This window comes from Cydia pomonella, chromosome 10 (assembly GCF_033807575.1).
Source record: "Cydia pomonella isolate Wapato2018A chromosome 10, ilCydPomo1, whole genome shotgun sequence".
NCBI lineage: Eukaryota > Metazoa > Arthropoda > Insecta > Lepidoptera > Tortricidae > Cydia > Cydia pomonella.
Window position 1 is genome coordinate 19708668 of NC_084712.1, and position 17748 is coordinate 19726415.

At 36.1% G+C, this 17748-nt stretch overlaps 1 protein-coding gene across 2 annotated transcripts in view; it reads left to right on the forward strand.

Moving 5' to 3' along the window:
• Positions 1–17748, forward strand: part of LOC133522366 (heme peroxidase 2) — an 85104-nt gene that overhangs the window by 46743 nt on the left and 20613 nt on the right. For both annotated transcript variants that reach the window (XM_061857681.1, XM_061857683.1), the window contains 2 exons: positions 6485–6651; positions 17388–17457. In XM_061857681.1, coding sequence (XP_061713665.1) covers positions 6485–6651; positions 17388–17457 — 237 coding nt within the window. The remainder of the gene's footprint in view (positions 1–6484; positions 6652–17387; positions 17458–17748) is intronic.

Below are 17748 nucleotides of genomic sequence, written 5' to 3' on the forward strand. Positions count from 1 at the left end.
TATGCCCAATCCAATGCCATTTCCGCATCTGGATCTTCTTGCGTACGGCCGGGTGCTTGTCGGGTTATTCTCTATAAGTGAGCGTTTGTGATCCAGTTCTGCATAAAGCACTGGTGAAAAGCGTAATTCGGGCTTGACGAATTAAGGTTATTCGGTAGTATCTTCCTTTCTCTAACATACACGACAGGTAATCTCTTCACGACTGCTATGTATTGTGCGCTACTAAGTTGAGAAATACCAAATATTTCCTCTTCTTCTTCTTTTAAAATATGGCTTCCATCAAATCTATGATGATTTTGCCAATGTCAAGTTTCGTTGTAAGTTTTAAGTGTGTTCGTAGAGCATGACGTTGTTCGGTAGTTGCTTTTAGTAAAGAGATAGCTAGACTTTACTAAAAGCCACGATGGATTGCCGGATGTTGATTAAAACATGGTTAAACGCGTTTCAAGATTATTTTTTCATTAAGTGCACACTTCCACGATAGTTCACTGCATAATAAGCTATCAATACTACACTTTGAACAACATAAATGAGAAAAACACAAAAAAATATTCTCGAGACGTCTTCGCCATCTTGAATCTCAACGACAACCCCAAATATTTCCTCTTGGACTTTTGTTTATTAAAACTTCATAACATTCAAGAAGCTTACATCACGATAGAAAACCCCATCTTGAGTACCCGTTATTTCATAACGATATTAAAAATTCAAACATACTCGTACATGCTTGTTACTTGCGTAAAGAGTTGATGGATGTGGCTGATTAGACCTAACATACAACTTTCTTCAGTGACAAAGCGTTGGTGATAGTTGTGTTACGACATACGAGACATTGCGTTCAATGACATGTTTGGGTTGTTTTAATTATAATTATGTACTTAGTTTACATATAAGACTTTTCTAGATAATCTTATTAAAACAAACAATAGTATTCCAGCTAGGTACCTGTTGACTCGTAGAGATTCTCGGCGCACGTTTTTGTTTGAAGAAATGACTGCTTTTGAGCTTTTGACACTAACATAACATATCCGACCCATATCGTATCTCTAGACCTAATATTTGACGTATCTTAAAGTTCGAATCGAGCCGTACATAAGATAACGTATCCATAAGTATTGTTTAATCTGGACTCTGATCTCGAATCGAGGGGGAAAGCTCAAAATCAAACACCTCGTTTAATTATAAACAGTAGTATGTTTAATTCGGCTATAAACAATTAACCACACAAAATCGTCTCACAATACAAAAATAAGTTTTATAAGTTATGTATCCTACGATAACCTACCGTTCGCGAGATGTAGGATTTTCGATAAAAGTAACAGCGACATCTACCAGTGAATTTGGTAAACACATTTAACTAGGCGTTTTATACAAGTATTCTTAAAGAAAAAGCTTTTCTTTTCATTGATGCTTATTTCAAACTATTAACAATCGATATAAATTGATCAAAGATGAGTAAATAGATTACATTCAGACAGAGAAGTAAATCTCAGAATCAGCACCGAATATAATTGCAGAGCAAGCGTTGTAACCAATGATTAGTTTATTTCTTATGTTGGGTCAGATTATTATCTAACTAATCTCAAATCATTGCCTTCGTAATCTAAATACCATCTTAAACATTATGATATATGTTATGATATATACTCGTATGTACAGTCAGCAAAACCAATAGCTAAGCACCCCTGTATTCATATTCATAGGTACATTACGGATGGTAAACAAGGTTACCTAATAAGGAGCAATTAAGCATAATTTGAAAACTATAAGTCTTAACAATATACTTCCAAAGACAATATTATGGAAAATTTTATCGAAAATATTCTTTTCATACACAATTTTTTTTGTAGCTTTCACAGTTTTGATAAAAAAAATTAAAAACTAATAATGGGGATATAATATATTTCCAAAGACAATATTGTAGATAATTTTATCGAAAATATACTTCTCCTAGATATCTTTATTGTAGCTTTCACAGTTTTCATGAAAATGTATAAAAACTAAAAACTGTCCTAATAAACGTCCAAAGACAATATTGTAGTGAATTTTATCGAAAATATACTTTTCCTAGACATTTTTATTGTAGCTCTCACAGTTTTCATGAATAAAAACCAGAAATGAGGATATAAAAGTGGGGCGGGAGGGGGTAAACCATAAGTTCTCGGCATGTTTTTACTTTTTTGTCTTTTAAACGTAAAAGCTATACGCATGCCAAGTTTCGTGGTTTCTGCCGGATGGTATGATACCTATATACTAAATCGACCTAAGGAGCTGCACTATACAATTTATCTTATTTTAATCGTCTACAAAATATATATAGAGAGATATTCTCTACAAAAAAGGGAAGAGAAGGGCTCAAGTAATTTGTCTCATAACCCTTTCCTTTCAAAGAGGAAGGAAAATTAAGCGGCTTAGTAGATGAAAGTACAATCTATCATATGTTTATTGCTAGTATTCGAAGCAATTGATCAATTTATGGGTACTCCTCATCCAGCTTATTTTAATGATATTATATAACTATAGATAAGTTATATTCATACTTGAGGAGCACAAACAATACTTCCATATTTATTTATACCTACGAAGAAGTCTGTCATTTCTGATTAATTTTCTCATTCCATCTGTGTCAAACTCGTTGTTAAACATCAGCTTGTCTCTTTCTCGTTCGATATGTTCTATTTCGGGAGCTCGTTAGCACTTGCAAGTTGTACAATTTGTCACAAGATAAGCGCTTCAATTTTGGAAGGCCTATAACCTAGCTATCTTGAGTTATATCATTGGCTTATTTCCAGTTTTTTTTTCAATTGATACCTTATTCCATGTTACGGTCAGCAAAACTATTAACGTAGCACCTCTGGATACATATCAAGTATGCAGGGGTGCTAATCGTTTTGCTGACTGTACCAATAGGTTCAGGTTTTTGCGTGACTACCATATGTTGATACATATATATGCATATTACATTTATACAGTACTAATCATTTAAAGAAAAAAAAGTTGTATGATTTCTTAATAACTAAAGCATACTACTTAATTCAAGATTTTTTGTCAGGCTCGGGAAATTGTATTACTTTTTAATTTGTCGTGTATAGTATACATTTTATTATTCATTATAAATTTAAGTTCGTAAATGCACGCGACATCTGGGTCAAAATTTTTTTCGTTGTTTTGTTTCTGACCACTTTGTCATGCTTGTTTTCTATCAAATACAAAAAGTCGAGTGCTATTTCGTGTCTTTCTAGCTGTAGATTATAATTTACATGAGAAAAAATAATAAAATGAATTTCATCTCGTACAAAAAGTTACACTCCGTCGCATTTTATGGGGAGAAAAACGAAACAAAGAAAATAACGTTGATCCATCTCCTCGGAACCCTGAAGTTATTTGTGTGTTGTGTAGCGAAACATAGTGATACCATATTACATATTTAAGACTTACTGTTGTACATTACCCATGTTTAACAAATAAATAATTTGGAATTAATTGTACACGATGACATGTTACATCTGTACAGTGGTTTAAGCAATAACACATGAAGTGTTGCGTTTCTTTCCTTTTTAATAGGTAGGTACCGTAAAACGCTGCAACTTTGCCTGGATTTTGACGTTTTTTTCTTATATCTGTGAACCTATTTTTCATTATGAGTTTCATGAGTATTAGTCGGAAAACATACCCTATGCCTTACCAGATAAGACTCAAATATCATTACCTAATCATACTGTATTTCCGATTTACAAGCAATCAAAGTGGCAGGCAAAGTTGTAGGCCTAAGACGTAACTTTGCCTAGACGGATATCTCCATAAATAATGTGTTGCTATTTGCAATAATATTTACTCTTGTGCATGAGACATTATGCTTGTCCCTGACAGTCAAATTATGGCCATAAGCTTAATACTTTTTTTTTCACATGCAATAGGTAAAGTTGTAGCAGGTTCCACAAACTTTCTATACAAAAATATCGTTAACTGTAGGGTTGTGCCAAAAAAATATTATTATTAAAAAATCTATTTATATTGTTAGTTACAAAATAATCAACAAACAAATGTAATATAATGTTGTTTGATTTCTTTTTCTTTTAGTATTTAATAATTTGAACTTATTTTAATTTTTTTATTACAAGTACATTGCAGATACACTATTTTGCTAATTTTCAATGCATTATTATAGTGTAAAGTTCTATTTCATTTTAAAGTTCTAATCACCCATCACCTTTGAACTCCAATTGTAATCGACCTGACACCTGACAACCCAGATTTCGATAAGAAAGATAACTGCAAGACAAATCAAATGAGCCTAAACACAGTGGGTTTATTATGTGTAGTTTAGAAGTTGCTATTTTCGGTCTCCATCATCAGACCATCTCGATGGTACCATAAACATTGCATTGTCACCCAAGTTACATAAGTATGTCAAACACCTCAATTGGTCGCTAATAAGTGGTTGAAAATTGATTGTAAACATACAACATAATTATAATACAATAAATATACAATTGCAAGTAACTACAATAAAAATATAATAACAGATTGCAATAAGTTTTTTTTTTATAATTTTTTTCATTTTAATACCCATAAGTTTTTTTTGTTAACGTCAGTTTATTATTGCATTGTCAGCAGATCTACATAGGTACCCACACAGAAAGTCGGTGAAAATCGACTTGCAAAATTTGACTTAAACAAACAAACATTGCAAGTTAATAAAAAGCTTGTAATAAATATACTCATTTAAGCAGTTTAGGCAAGCTTATTTTTACTATTTTCTGTACATTTATAAAATTCAGCTAGTGACAGCCTTAGACCCAGGCAAAATTGTGTCATTCAAGTTTCCAAAACACTGCCCAATATTGCCTAGTACGTTATAATGCTTAAATCATGTCCTTTTCTTGAAAATATTAAACTTACGGGAAATAGACAGTCTTTACTTACCCTGGGACGTTACCGCTTCTCAAAAAACACCTTTTTCGTAGATAAAAATTCAAAAGTTGCGAGACACTAAAAAAATGTTGCTACTCACGCCGACTTATGATACGTAACTGGCGGAGCAACAATGGAGTTACCATTGTAAAAAAATTAAATATGTGTTGCCAGAATAATGAAAATTACTATCAAATGGTAAAAAACAAGAAAAAACTAAGCAAATTCGAGAGATCGTAATTGAAATGAAATAGGCAAAATTGAGCTTAAATGGCAAAGTTGCAGCATTTTACGGTATGTGATGCAACAGTATGAGCATTTAAATAGATAGGCAATAAATCTTAAAATACGTTATCAACTAGCTAGTCATTGATGGAAACCTCTGGGAGAAAATCATGTTAAGGCTTCTACAGACAGAATTCAATCGATCGATCAAATTCCGTAATATATCTCAAATCGCATGCGATTATCGGTGACACTTAGAGAGATTAAGGATCGGCCACACCGCTGGTCAAAAGGCGTTAACTTAAAGTTTCTTACTTAATAAATAAAAGGCACGTCACTGCGTATATACTGCGTCGAGTTGTGTTTACCGATGAAAATTCCGGAAAAAATCTAATGTTTTTTGGGATTTTTTTTTTCAGCATTATTCAGAAAAATTAAATGCGTCATACACAATGCCACTGATGAGTGATGACAGTGTCAAAGTCAAAAAAATGCAAGATACTAACACATTAGACGTGCAACCTACCTGTTTAAATTCCTAATAAAGTAATATTGAAAATTTTAAAAGATAAAAAAATGTTTTTTTCGGCTTTATTCGTTTTTTTTTCGGAAGTATTGTAATTGAAATTTGCATTGTTTTTTTCGGAAGACACTTGAAAAACTGAGCTGTTTGGAGTTTTTGCATATTTTTTCCGGGTTTTTAAGGCAGTACATTCTCAAAAATTCTAGAAACTTTTATGACAAAATTCTCTTGCAAGTTTCCACTTAGAACGTTCCCGTTCAAACTATTACTCAATGTAAACATTTACGTCACTCGTTGGCGCTATTTCGAGTATCATAGAAATCGAAACTAAATGTAACAAAGTTTGTCAATAAACGTGCAGAAAAAATACTTACCGACAACCTTCGCAATTTTTGGAAATTCTCTTTGGTTTTTGGTCACATTGCTTTAAGTTGGGACAAAATCGTTTCGTTGTCTTGTTTCTGACCACTCTGTCACGTTTATATTTGTGTCTTCTATCAAATTAATAAAAAAAAGTCAATTGCTATTGTATGTCTTTCTAGCTGATGATACAATTTAAATGAGAAAAAAAATCATCTCATAAAAAAGCAACGCAACGCGCATGTATCTTTTCCGGAGTTGCAGGCATACATAGGTTATGGAGACTGCTTACCATCAAGCAGACCGTATGCTAGTTTGCCACCGAAATAGTATTAAAAAAACATGTTTCGTAGACAAAAAATAAGACAACTAAAAGAATTTTTACCCAGATGTGGTTCACCCTTTGTTCTAATTACATAGAATTATGCAACATGTACTTAACATTCTCTTTTGTTTCCCCAGATGTCTCCAAGCCAATGGAGCCGCCGCGGCTGCCAGAGCCGGCGCTGGCGGTGCGCGCAGCAGCCCAGCTAACGCAGCCAGCCGACCATGAATATGTGACCAGCATGCTGGCTGCCTGGGGCCAGCTGCTGATGGACGATCTCATCGCCACCGTCAACGGGAACAAGGTATATATTAAATAGACGGCTATCTGTAGTTTTAAATTAACCAAGCATTCCAAATACTCGAACTTGGAACCAGTGTACGACGTTGTCCCGGTTGCAGTGGAAACTGGTGGACCCTGGTGTTCTGAGGCCAAAAATTTTATTAAAAATCTGGGATAACGGTTAAGAGAGCGAGGTTTGGGTCCCTGTTCTGGCTCATACCTGGTCCAGCAAATATCACTGGCAGTACCGCGCAGTAATGCGGCCAGTATTTTTGGAACTTTGCGCCGGGTACGTGTCGTCTCAGGGATTAACGCGAAGGTAGTATTAGGTTTTTGAACAAAGCTTGTTGCGGATTTAATCTTGTAAATTTTTGACGAAGCCCGGGGCGGATTATCACTTATGTAGGTTGGACGAAGTTCATTGCGGATTCCGTTTAGTACCTACGCTTTTGACAAACCCTGCGCTGTGGATTTAGATGATGGTTGTGTATTATTACTTATGGTTTCGTTTAATAAAACATTTTATTATTAACAACCAACTATGCCAGTGGTAAATCTAAAACATGCTAGAGTCAGACCAAACTAAGTTGGCAGCGATTTTGATGGCACAGACCGTGGTAGTGTTATTTTAAATGTCAAACTTCTATGAAATGACGTTTATTTAACCCTTGCACAGATGCTATCAAAATTGTTGCTAACTTAGCTTACAGCTTACGCCAAAGCGTACTTAAATAACCATCCTATCGATCATAACCATTATTTGCAATAATAATAATATATTGTGTTCTTCACTAGCCAAAATACAATATATTAAATAATATAGGTATAAAATGAAGCTCGCTCGACTCGATATAATTTATCTTCAAACATGACCAATTGTTTTGATCATATCTCATGTTAACAGCAGGTTTTGCGATGTGTTTCTGTAAAGATTCCGCGAATGACCAATTATTTATCATTCATATTAGTTACGTACTCCATACTATACCGGTTTTAGTTATTTATAGATAACTGTTTTAAGTCCACTTACACATATTACAGTAACATATTACTTATATAATCTTGTAAGTAAAGCAAAACCACTGGGTAACAATTTTATTTAATTTGAAAGCTCTGCATAAATTAATACAATTTTGACATAGCGCGTTCTTAAGGGAAAAGGGGACGGCCGCTTCTCCAAACAAACGTAATCCTCATTTTCCTCTCTGGATATTCAAATTATGGAAAATATTTGTACATAATTTAATATATGCCCCTTTGTTTGGCTTTTTTCTATTTTATGGTTGGTTTTGTTGTGTTCCTGCCGGTGAGTAAGGTTGCCAGAGCTCAACGAGGGGGGGGGCGGGTTTAGGGTCGGCAACGCGCATGTAACTCCTCTGGAGTTGCAGGCGTACATAGGCTACGAAGACTGCTTACCATCAGGCGGGCCGTATGCTTGTTTGCCACCGACGTAGTATATTAAAAAAAATGTAGGAATTAGGAGCGAAAATCAAATTCCAATAAAATGTTTAAATGCTTCTATTTTTTTATTTTTGGATAAAATGTAATTTCAAATAAATACCTATTTAACATAAAAACAACTAACAAAATTCTCCTAATATAATAATAAAAAAAAAAAATATCAAACTAAGGGGCATAGGTGTGGTTGATATATATATCAAATTCTGTCACAATATTTTCAATAATGTTAATATTCAGAGAGGAAAATGAGGACTTTATTTGTATGTAAAGGCGATTCCGCGCCGGTCGTCCACACTTTCGTCTTAAGGATGAGTAACGTTAGAACGGTCCGGGCCCCGTCGTACACTTATTCTATAGAAAACATCACGTGATCACCGATCACCCGTCATACAAAACGAAGTGTCGGACGCCCCGGCCCGACAACAGATGTTACAGATATACTCGTAACGAAATCATTTTGATACATTACAGGATGGCTTGTTGGAGATAAGTGGATTGTTGATAATTTTAATAAGTGTTGATTATTTTAATAGGTGTTGATAAATACCAAAGGATAATATTTTGAAGATAATACGTTTTGTTTCATACAAAACGATTGTAGTTTTAATATTTAATGAAATTGTATAAGGACCTGCCGGCAAGTAAGATAAAAAGTCCTAATAATTTACATCAACATATTTTTGGTCAACTCTTAGGGCCTACCGCGAGCACCGAAGTCCGCAAATTGCGGGCGTTTTTCTCTTTTACTTCAATTAAGTCGTAATAAGAGTGACAGAGCACGCAATTTGCGAACTTTGGTGCACGCGGTAGGCCCTAAGAGTTGACCAAAAATATGTTGGTATAAATTATTAGAATGTTTTTCTTATTTGAAGACAGGTCCTTATAAAATTTCATTAAATATAAAAAAAATCTGAAAAAAAGATTTTCTTTTATTAAAACGACAATCGTTTTAACTGAAACAAAACGTATTATCTTCAAAATATTATCTTCGCGGTAGGCCCTCTGATTAAGTATTCTTTTGGCATTTCTTTGTACAAATTATTCTCACTTGTCTAGGACCCTAAACGACACTGGATGTGTAGTATGCACGTCATATGCATTGCGTTACTCGTAAGTCGTAACGAATGCGACACGCAATGCAAGCGACGTGGTACGGAGACGTACGCGGTGTGACCTGAGGGCCAACCGCGAACCACGTTCGACGTGTTGCCTCTCTGTCGCACTTGTAAATTCATACGTACGCGTGACAGGGAGGCAACACGTCGAACGTGGTTCGCAGTAGGCCCTCTGGCCTTTAACTAGGTGTGGCTCTCTTTATGCAGGAAAATTGCATAAAAAATAAATGATATTACTCATAACGTGTTGTTGTTAACCGCATCTATTGATTGATAATATTGACTTTATAATCATGCAAACATAAATTACAATAAAACTTGCTACATTGGTCCGTAATGGCTAAGATTACATCATATTAAATGATTAAAAGATTTTATGCATATTTGAGGTGTTGAGGAAAATATCTTCGTATAAGGTATTTCGCATATATTATCATGTTGCAAGAAACATCATTATGGATTTAACCTTATCACAATCGTTAGATTTACCTATTATTTATTTAATCGTATGGCGATATCACAAGATTCTTTTTGTAAATAAGCCACCGCAAAGCCGCGTTCAGTTTTATGCCGTGTCGTACAGCTGCGTTCGTGACCCACAAATGGTCTCGCCGGAAGATCAGCGCTGACTTTTGAGTTAGCAATTATGCTGAGGCGGGACTATTTCGTGGTAAACTATTTATTTATTCTATGTTTCTTTCTTTTGTTATATTGTTATACTTTTGTATGCCATAGTTTATCACGAATAAATGCAATGATTTCTGAAATGCAATGAAATAAAAAATATCTAAAACCAAACTAGTATTTACATTTACAGACGAATTCATTTACTTTTCTGTAACGAAGCGGTGGTGGCCGAGTGGATCTGACGCCCGACTTTCAATCCGAAGATCGCGTGTTCAAATCCTGGCTTGTATGTGTGAAATATCATTTGATAATTACCAGTCGCTTTTCGGTGAAGGAAAAATTCGTGAGGAAACCGGACTAATCCCAACCAGGCCTATTTTACTCTCTGGGTTGGAAGCTCAGATGGCAGTCGCTTTCGTAAAAACTAGTGCCTACGCCAAATCTTGGGATTAGTTGTCAAGCGGACCCCAGACTCCCATGAGCCGTGGCAAAATGCCGGGACAACGCGAGGAATAAGAAGAAGATAAGCGATATTACAATGTAAAAAGCGGCCAAGTGCGAGTCGGACTCACCCATGAAGGGTTCCGTACCATTTATGACGTATTAAAAAAACTACTTACTAGATCTCGTTCAAACCAATTTTCGGTGGAAGTTTGCATGGTAATGTATATCATATATTTTTTTTAGATTTTTCCTTTGGTAGTGTCTCTCGCGCAAACTATTCAGTTTAGAAAAAAATGATATTAGAAACCTCAATATCATTTTTAAAGACCTATCGATAGATACCACACACGTATGGGTTTGATGAAAAAAGATTTTTTGAGTTTCAGTTCTATGGGGAACCCCCAAAATTTATTGTTTTTTTTCTATTTTTGTGTAAAAATCTTAATGCGGTTCATAGAATACATCTACTTACCAAGTTTGAACAGTATAGCTCTTATAGTTTCGGAAAAAAGTGGCTGTGACATAATCGGACAGACAGACGGACATGACGAATCTATAAGGGTTCCGTTTTTTGCCATTTGGCTACGGAACCCTAAAAAGGCAAAAAGTTGAAAAAATTTAATGGTTGAGTTGGTTTAAGTTGATTGAAGTTGAGACTTCATGCTTAATTATCATTAAAAACTATTAGGGATTAAGTTTTCTTAACTACTCACGCTAATTAGATACACTATTTTCTGAAAATCCCATATCATGTCATATTGCGTGCAATGAGCATTAACAGTTTCATCTAAAGGCCCTGATCGACGGGCGAGTAAAACCGCGGTTTTGCGGCTCGTCGGTAATGCTCGCCGGTGTATCATTGCAATACCGCGGTATTATATACCGACGAGCCGGGCTCGTGGCTCGTCATGTATGTTTGATTTTTTATCGGCTCGCCATGAAACCGCGTGTCGATCATAACAAACTTCATATTTTGAGCACGACATCTTGAACCGACCGCGATCGCACGACTGTTTTGCTCGCTAGTCGATCAGCGCTGACGAGCCGCGAGTAAAACCGTCGCTCTAAAACCGCGGTATAATAGCTCGTACGTCGATCACCCGCTTAAGTGTCTCTCTCTACGAGGAATCCTCAGGAGATGTTGGCGGTCGGTTTCAGTCGTCGGATTTCTGAGGATGCCTCGTAGAGAGGCGAAACACGTGTCAAGTTTTGTGGTGTTTTTGCGATGGGAGGATGGGAACATTAATTGCATGTACAAATGTGCAAGTAAGTATAACGGGTTAGCACTGATTAACTAGCACGTTATCTTTTCGTGGATTATCAAAAGTAATATTTTTGGTTTTAATTAATGTGGATATGCACAAAGTAACGCCTGATTCTATCCATAATTGAAAGCATCATAATTCGTACATAGAGTACTATCCTGGAGGTTTATCTTATGCGTGATAAGTTGGGATACTGTTAAAGCTAATCATACCGTATCCGAAGGCCGGAGGATGTTTCTGTAAAGATGAACGGACGCTGTCGCAACTCGCAACGTAATCGGCCAGCTAATGCACCGCCCACTTATGCACGCACTTAGTTTTTCAATCTTGAACTTGACCGGCCTGATGATGTGTTACGATAATGCCGTCATCGCTCATCGTCGTGGTTTAATCTTATTTAGAAGCCAATTAGGGATGACAGCTGGTTATACATAGTTAGTTACTTTAGTAGATATGTAAGCCGTATATCTTAATATGTACAGATATGTCTTTCTCTACAGCGTCATAAATAGCCCGCTCACTAAGACGTAATTAGAGTGACAGAAAAAAATGCCCGCAATTGACGAACTTCGATTTTCGCGGTAGGCCTCCTGATCACACAACTTGCTTCGAAAGAAAATCATTATCTCGGAAAGTAAGCCGTATTCGGAGGGTATAGGGTTTCTAGGTACTGTCATTTGTTAAATAAAAAGTTTTATTTTTATTTAACAAATTACATTTAGTTTTCGTGAGTAAATATGTATCTGTTGTAAATTCGGACAACGGTAAGCTAGACAGAAAAGTATGAAATTTAATTAATTTAGAACCACTAATGAAATATTATAATCTTTGAACAATCAATCGTACTGTTGAAAGAAGATTGTACTTACCTAAGAAAAAGAAATGATTTTATTCCTCATTAATAAATTTCAAATTTTGAACTAATTTTACGGTTTACACTCACGTGTTTTTAGTCACTCGCATGAAATGTTTCGGAGAGCTCCTTACGTCAAGTACTGTTAGTACTTGAGAAAGGAGACCTAGACTCTCCGAAACATGTCGCGCGAGTCACTAAAAACACGTAAGTGTAAACCGTAAAATTAGTTGTATCTCTCACGACAGTGTTTAAAAGTTTTTGTCTTCCGATCAAATTAACTGCTACGTACCTAATACTGAAATTGATTAACTCCACGAGCCAATAGTCGTCAAACCAATCCGCCGGAACGAAGTTTGAAATTAAAATTAAGTTTTGAAATAATTCGCGAGGTCACACAAGGAGTGTTTGAGTGTAAGCGCATCAGGAAGTACTTAATTCCGCCTCTAGTCTCATTATCCAAGGTCTAATACCTCTATTAGAGGCCTCCCTCTAAAGGTCAAGAAATGAGCTAATTATTTTGAGTTGCAGTGAAAGTGTAAAGAGTCCGCAAGCCCGGACAAATTTCACCTTCCATTCCCTTACAAACGAAGTTTCCTTCTCATTTTAAAACTACGTGTGGGATTATAATGCAACTTTGCACATACAAAGACATTAGGTATATCTATGCCTGTAATTCGTTTATATAGCTCCAGCTTATAAAACAAACGAGATAGAGCAAAACAAAAATAAGCATCTGAAGCTACATATGAAATTGGAGATTTTCTTATCTCCCTGCGTAGGAACTGATAAGGGAGTGTGACGTTAAATGCCTCTGGAGCTGACTGTATAAATAAAATAAATATATAAACAAATATTATAGGACATTATTACACAAATTGACTAAGTCCCACAGTAAGCTCAATAAGGCTTGTGTTGAGGGTACTTAGACAACGATATATATAATAATTATTATATAAATATTTATAAATACTTAAATATTATATAGAAAACACCCATGACTCAGGAACAAATATCCATGCTCATCACACGAATAAATGCTCTTACCAGGATTTGAAGTTCAAATCCAGAATTCAAAGAGCATTTGTTCAAATTTTGAACCCAGGACCATCAGCTTCGTAGGCAGGATCACTACCCACTAGGCCAAACCGGTTGTCTAAATAGTTACATATATTATACAAAATGTATAGTTACATATATTAGGTGGGCCGTAGTGTAGAGAACACTGGGGGCTCTAATCTACGGCCTGCGGCTCAAATCCAGCCCTTCCAAATAGGCCTGCGCCAGCGCCAGGAGGTCCAGCAGCAATAAAAACTAAATCTTGCCCCAAACGATTTTATCTCCTCATAAGGTGCAGTGCCTTGGGGTCAGAACGTTACCTTGGGTTATAAATTAAAGCCTAAGGCGATTGGAGACCCCTGGGCTAAAGCATAAAGTGAGGCTCTAACGAATGAATCCCCATATCTATGATTAATTAAGTGTACACTTAGTGTTAGTTTTTTATTCCAACATAATTATAGAGTAATTCCATCTTCTGCATTTGCATCCCTAATGTGTATGCGAGCTATGACAATAAAGGTCACCTATTCACTGTAATAATAGGCTTCCTCTTAATTGCATTAGAATTTATACGTCGAAATTAGTTTATTATGGCAATTAGTTTTGTTCAACCGTTAGCTCGACATCAAAATTAATAAGTTCCGACTTATTATTGAATTTAAAACGCCGTGTTGCTTTATTGGTCCTTGAGGCATTGTAGCAAGGATGCTGGTGGCATTTCCTCGTTGTATCGCAATGCTGATACGTTATGCGAGGAAGCCGCCAGCTCTTCGATCATCAGTTACGTCAACGTCAACCAGACGTTTCGCGATTTCTGCAAAAAACTTGTGCGCGCTTGGATCCCATGGATGCCGTGTTTATTTGGTCCTGAGGAAAATATTGTACTTATTAATGTTTCGGTACTTCCGACGTACCTACTTTCTGTGCTATTGACTTTGTGTGTGTGTGTGTGTGTGTAACATATATGACACGCTTGGTGGTTAACCTTTTGGACGCCAATGACAGATATACCCGCACCAAAGGTACAAGGCCAAAGACGGATTAATCTGTAACAGACCACAGAGATATAATTTTTCACATAGCTTGGTTACGATGACAGCTGTCACCACAATACAAAAAAAATTAACGTCTGTGGCAAAGGGCAAAGCATACGGCCCGCCTAATGGTAAGCCGTTTCCGTAGCCTATAGACGCCTGCAACTCTAGAGGTGTTACATTACATGCGCGTTGCCAATCCTAACACTCCGCACCCTCGTTGAGCTCTGGCAACCTTACTTAGCGGCAGGAATACACTATGAGTAGGGTCTAGTATTATTTTGCCACTTTGATTGAACAGAACTGGAACCCGATGCTAATTTTAGTTTCGTGTTCTGAAACTTAAAATTTATAACAGCATGTATCAATTTCAATGAAATTAATCTACTGGTCAAGTTACTTAACACTTGCATAATCAATTAATCATTCAAACAATACTACGATTCTTGAATAATCAGATAATCAATCAATTAATCAATTGTTGCTATAACAAAGAATCTATTTCCCCTAATTAGTTAACATCGCGCACGCACCGGCTGATATAAACGCAAATGTATTATATAATGTTTTTAAGATGGTTATATAATGACACAGATCTCTAATCTTACCTACTAGATGGAGTATAGAACGTATCTCTACTCTCTGGACATGACCGAGAATCAGAGTACAGTTCCTTCTCAAAAAAAAACATCAATAAATAGGAGCATACTGTATTAGTCGTTGACAATGACGATAAGATTAAAGTGACACTGGTGACATGACATACTCTTTAATTATCGTGTATCTATATACAGGCTGCTCCGATGTATTAAATCGTAAATCATCAATTTTTCCGTTAATACTGTGGCGTTTGGAATGATACTTTGTACATAGGTTAGAAATACCCTAATCGACACGTCCTATTCGTCTGCGTTCAGAGAGTAGAGACACGTTGTATATGTTAGTATAAAAGTGACGTTCAGATCTCAACTGACTGCATTACTGACGCGCCGTCGTTGTTGTCGCCGAATTTATTCAATTTAATCAAGTAAATTAAATTGACAGATACATCGGGGGCAATAATGCGGTGACGTACGTCACTTCTTTTATCAAGGAAATCAAAGATAAAGAAACTGGAGTAAACTAAAGGTGACCAAACGTCATTTTTAGTTGACTCTCGACTTCGTTCATTGACGCGAAATTATTAATTTAGTATGAAACCGCGACCGCGCGTTACAGTTGCATCAACGATTTAAAGATAAAGATAAGATAAATACGTATTCTCGTGGATATTGCAAAATAGTGGCAAAAATTGAGTTAGGGGCCAGGGCTTAATCTTAAGATGTGCAGTCAGCTGCAGAGAGAGGTGACCCCTCCTGCATACAATCAGTCTATGCAGGGGAGGTCACCTCTCCCTGCAGCTGACTGTATCTATGATATGTAATTATGTAAGCTATGTACAATCAGCAAAACTATTTACTTAGCAACCCTACATGCAAATATATATGGAGGGGTGCTAAGCACATCGTATGAGTATATAAATTCAAGAATAAACAAAATATTTGTCTTAGACTTTGTATGATGCATCTAAGTGATGTGGCATGCGAAGTAAAAAAAAATGTGCCACTAAGAACTTACAAGAGGTCGTATATTATTGTGGTAACTGCAAGGCAAGTGTAAAAACATAATAAAGCACTCTATCGGAGGTAGTCTGTGCATAAATCGGAATTCTGTTTCCGGATGTGAGAGTCACAATGGAATATCTTCAAGTACCTACTTGTCCATTCTTTGAGGGCCATTATTTAAGTTATTGAAAATGCCTAGTACAATCACTGTCAAATTATACATTCGTACGGAGGAAAATAATTTCATTATGTAATTTTCTTCCGCCTATATTCGGTGACATTCGCATTGTTATTGAGAAAGGAACATAATCTAAATTCCTTGTGCTATCAAATTATATAACATTTTTAGCTTGATGCTTGGTACATATTGTACAGTCGAAGTAACGTAAGTATTTGCAAGGCAGCGTTCTAATAGTAGATTATACTTACAACAAGGGCATAAAGCGATCCATTTCATCTGAGGTGATATAGGTCGAGGATAAAATGAGGCATTTATGCCCGAGTTATATACTTTGCTTTTCACTTCGATTGCGAGGAATAAATATATCCAATATTTAAGGTTATTTTACCGTATTTATTCAAGACTAAAGAAAATCGTACTAGGCCCGGTCGAGGGCGCGCCGGCCGCCAGCTGCAGCAGTGTCAGTTTGTACATTATGGCAGATTTTGGACTTTATTGGGAAGTCAGCGCATTCTACTGTACCTACCTAATTGACTGAATGACGTGGCTACATTGATATTAGCATATCCTATTGCGATTAAATAAATGCACAAAAGGTCAAAAAAAATATTTTTATAAACAAAAGGAAATAATTACAATAGTTCACACTTTACAAATATTATCTCTATTTAATACGTTTCAAACCAAAGACGGCAATGACGGTCTCATTCTGAAAATTTAGATTATAATTTCAGATAACACCTAACAATTTATTAGGTCACCTTAAATATCATGAGTTTCAAGACCTTGCTAAGTATACATGATCTTTCTGGCTATAACATAATTCGAATAAAATGTTTGCTAAAACTAACTGAAGTTAATAAAAAATATATTTAACCTTTTTGACGCCAATGACGGATTATCCGCACCGTAGGTCCAACGCCGAAGACGGATTAATCTGTAACAGACCACAAAGCAACATGGACATACGTGCATATGCATAAAGTTTATTTTCAGTTTTGCCATATCGTTGTCGTGACGTCCGAGTGACATCTTGTGTGTTTGACATGTCGTAGAAAAGGTTAAATATGATTAAGTGTTTACCCACTTGTTTAACCTTTATCTTTTGTTCAAAGGACTGCCACGGGGGTTACTGCGAATACGTCCGGTCTGCTCCGACCAGAAACATAGATTCTTGTGGATTTGGTAAGTTTTTTTTTTATTATTACAAGCTTTCATTTAACTTGTTACAAGATTTTATGTTAGTGTGGGAAGCTAAATTTGACCCCCTTCCCGATTTGTGCTGAAAATTTTGATACATATGTAAGTCGGGTGACAATGCAATATTATGGTACCTACCATCGAGCTGATCTGATGATGGAGACAGGTGGCCATGGACTGGTGGCGCAGGAACTCTGCGATGAAACGCAACCTATTATGTTTGGGGTTTTTAGAATTGTATCGATGGAGTATTAGCTGCCTGTGTTCTTGCGACAT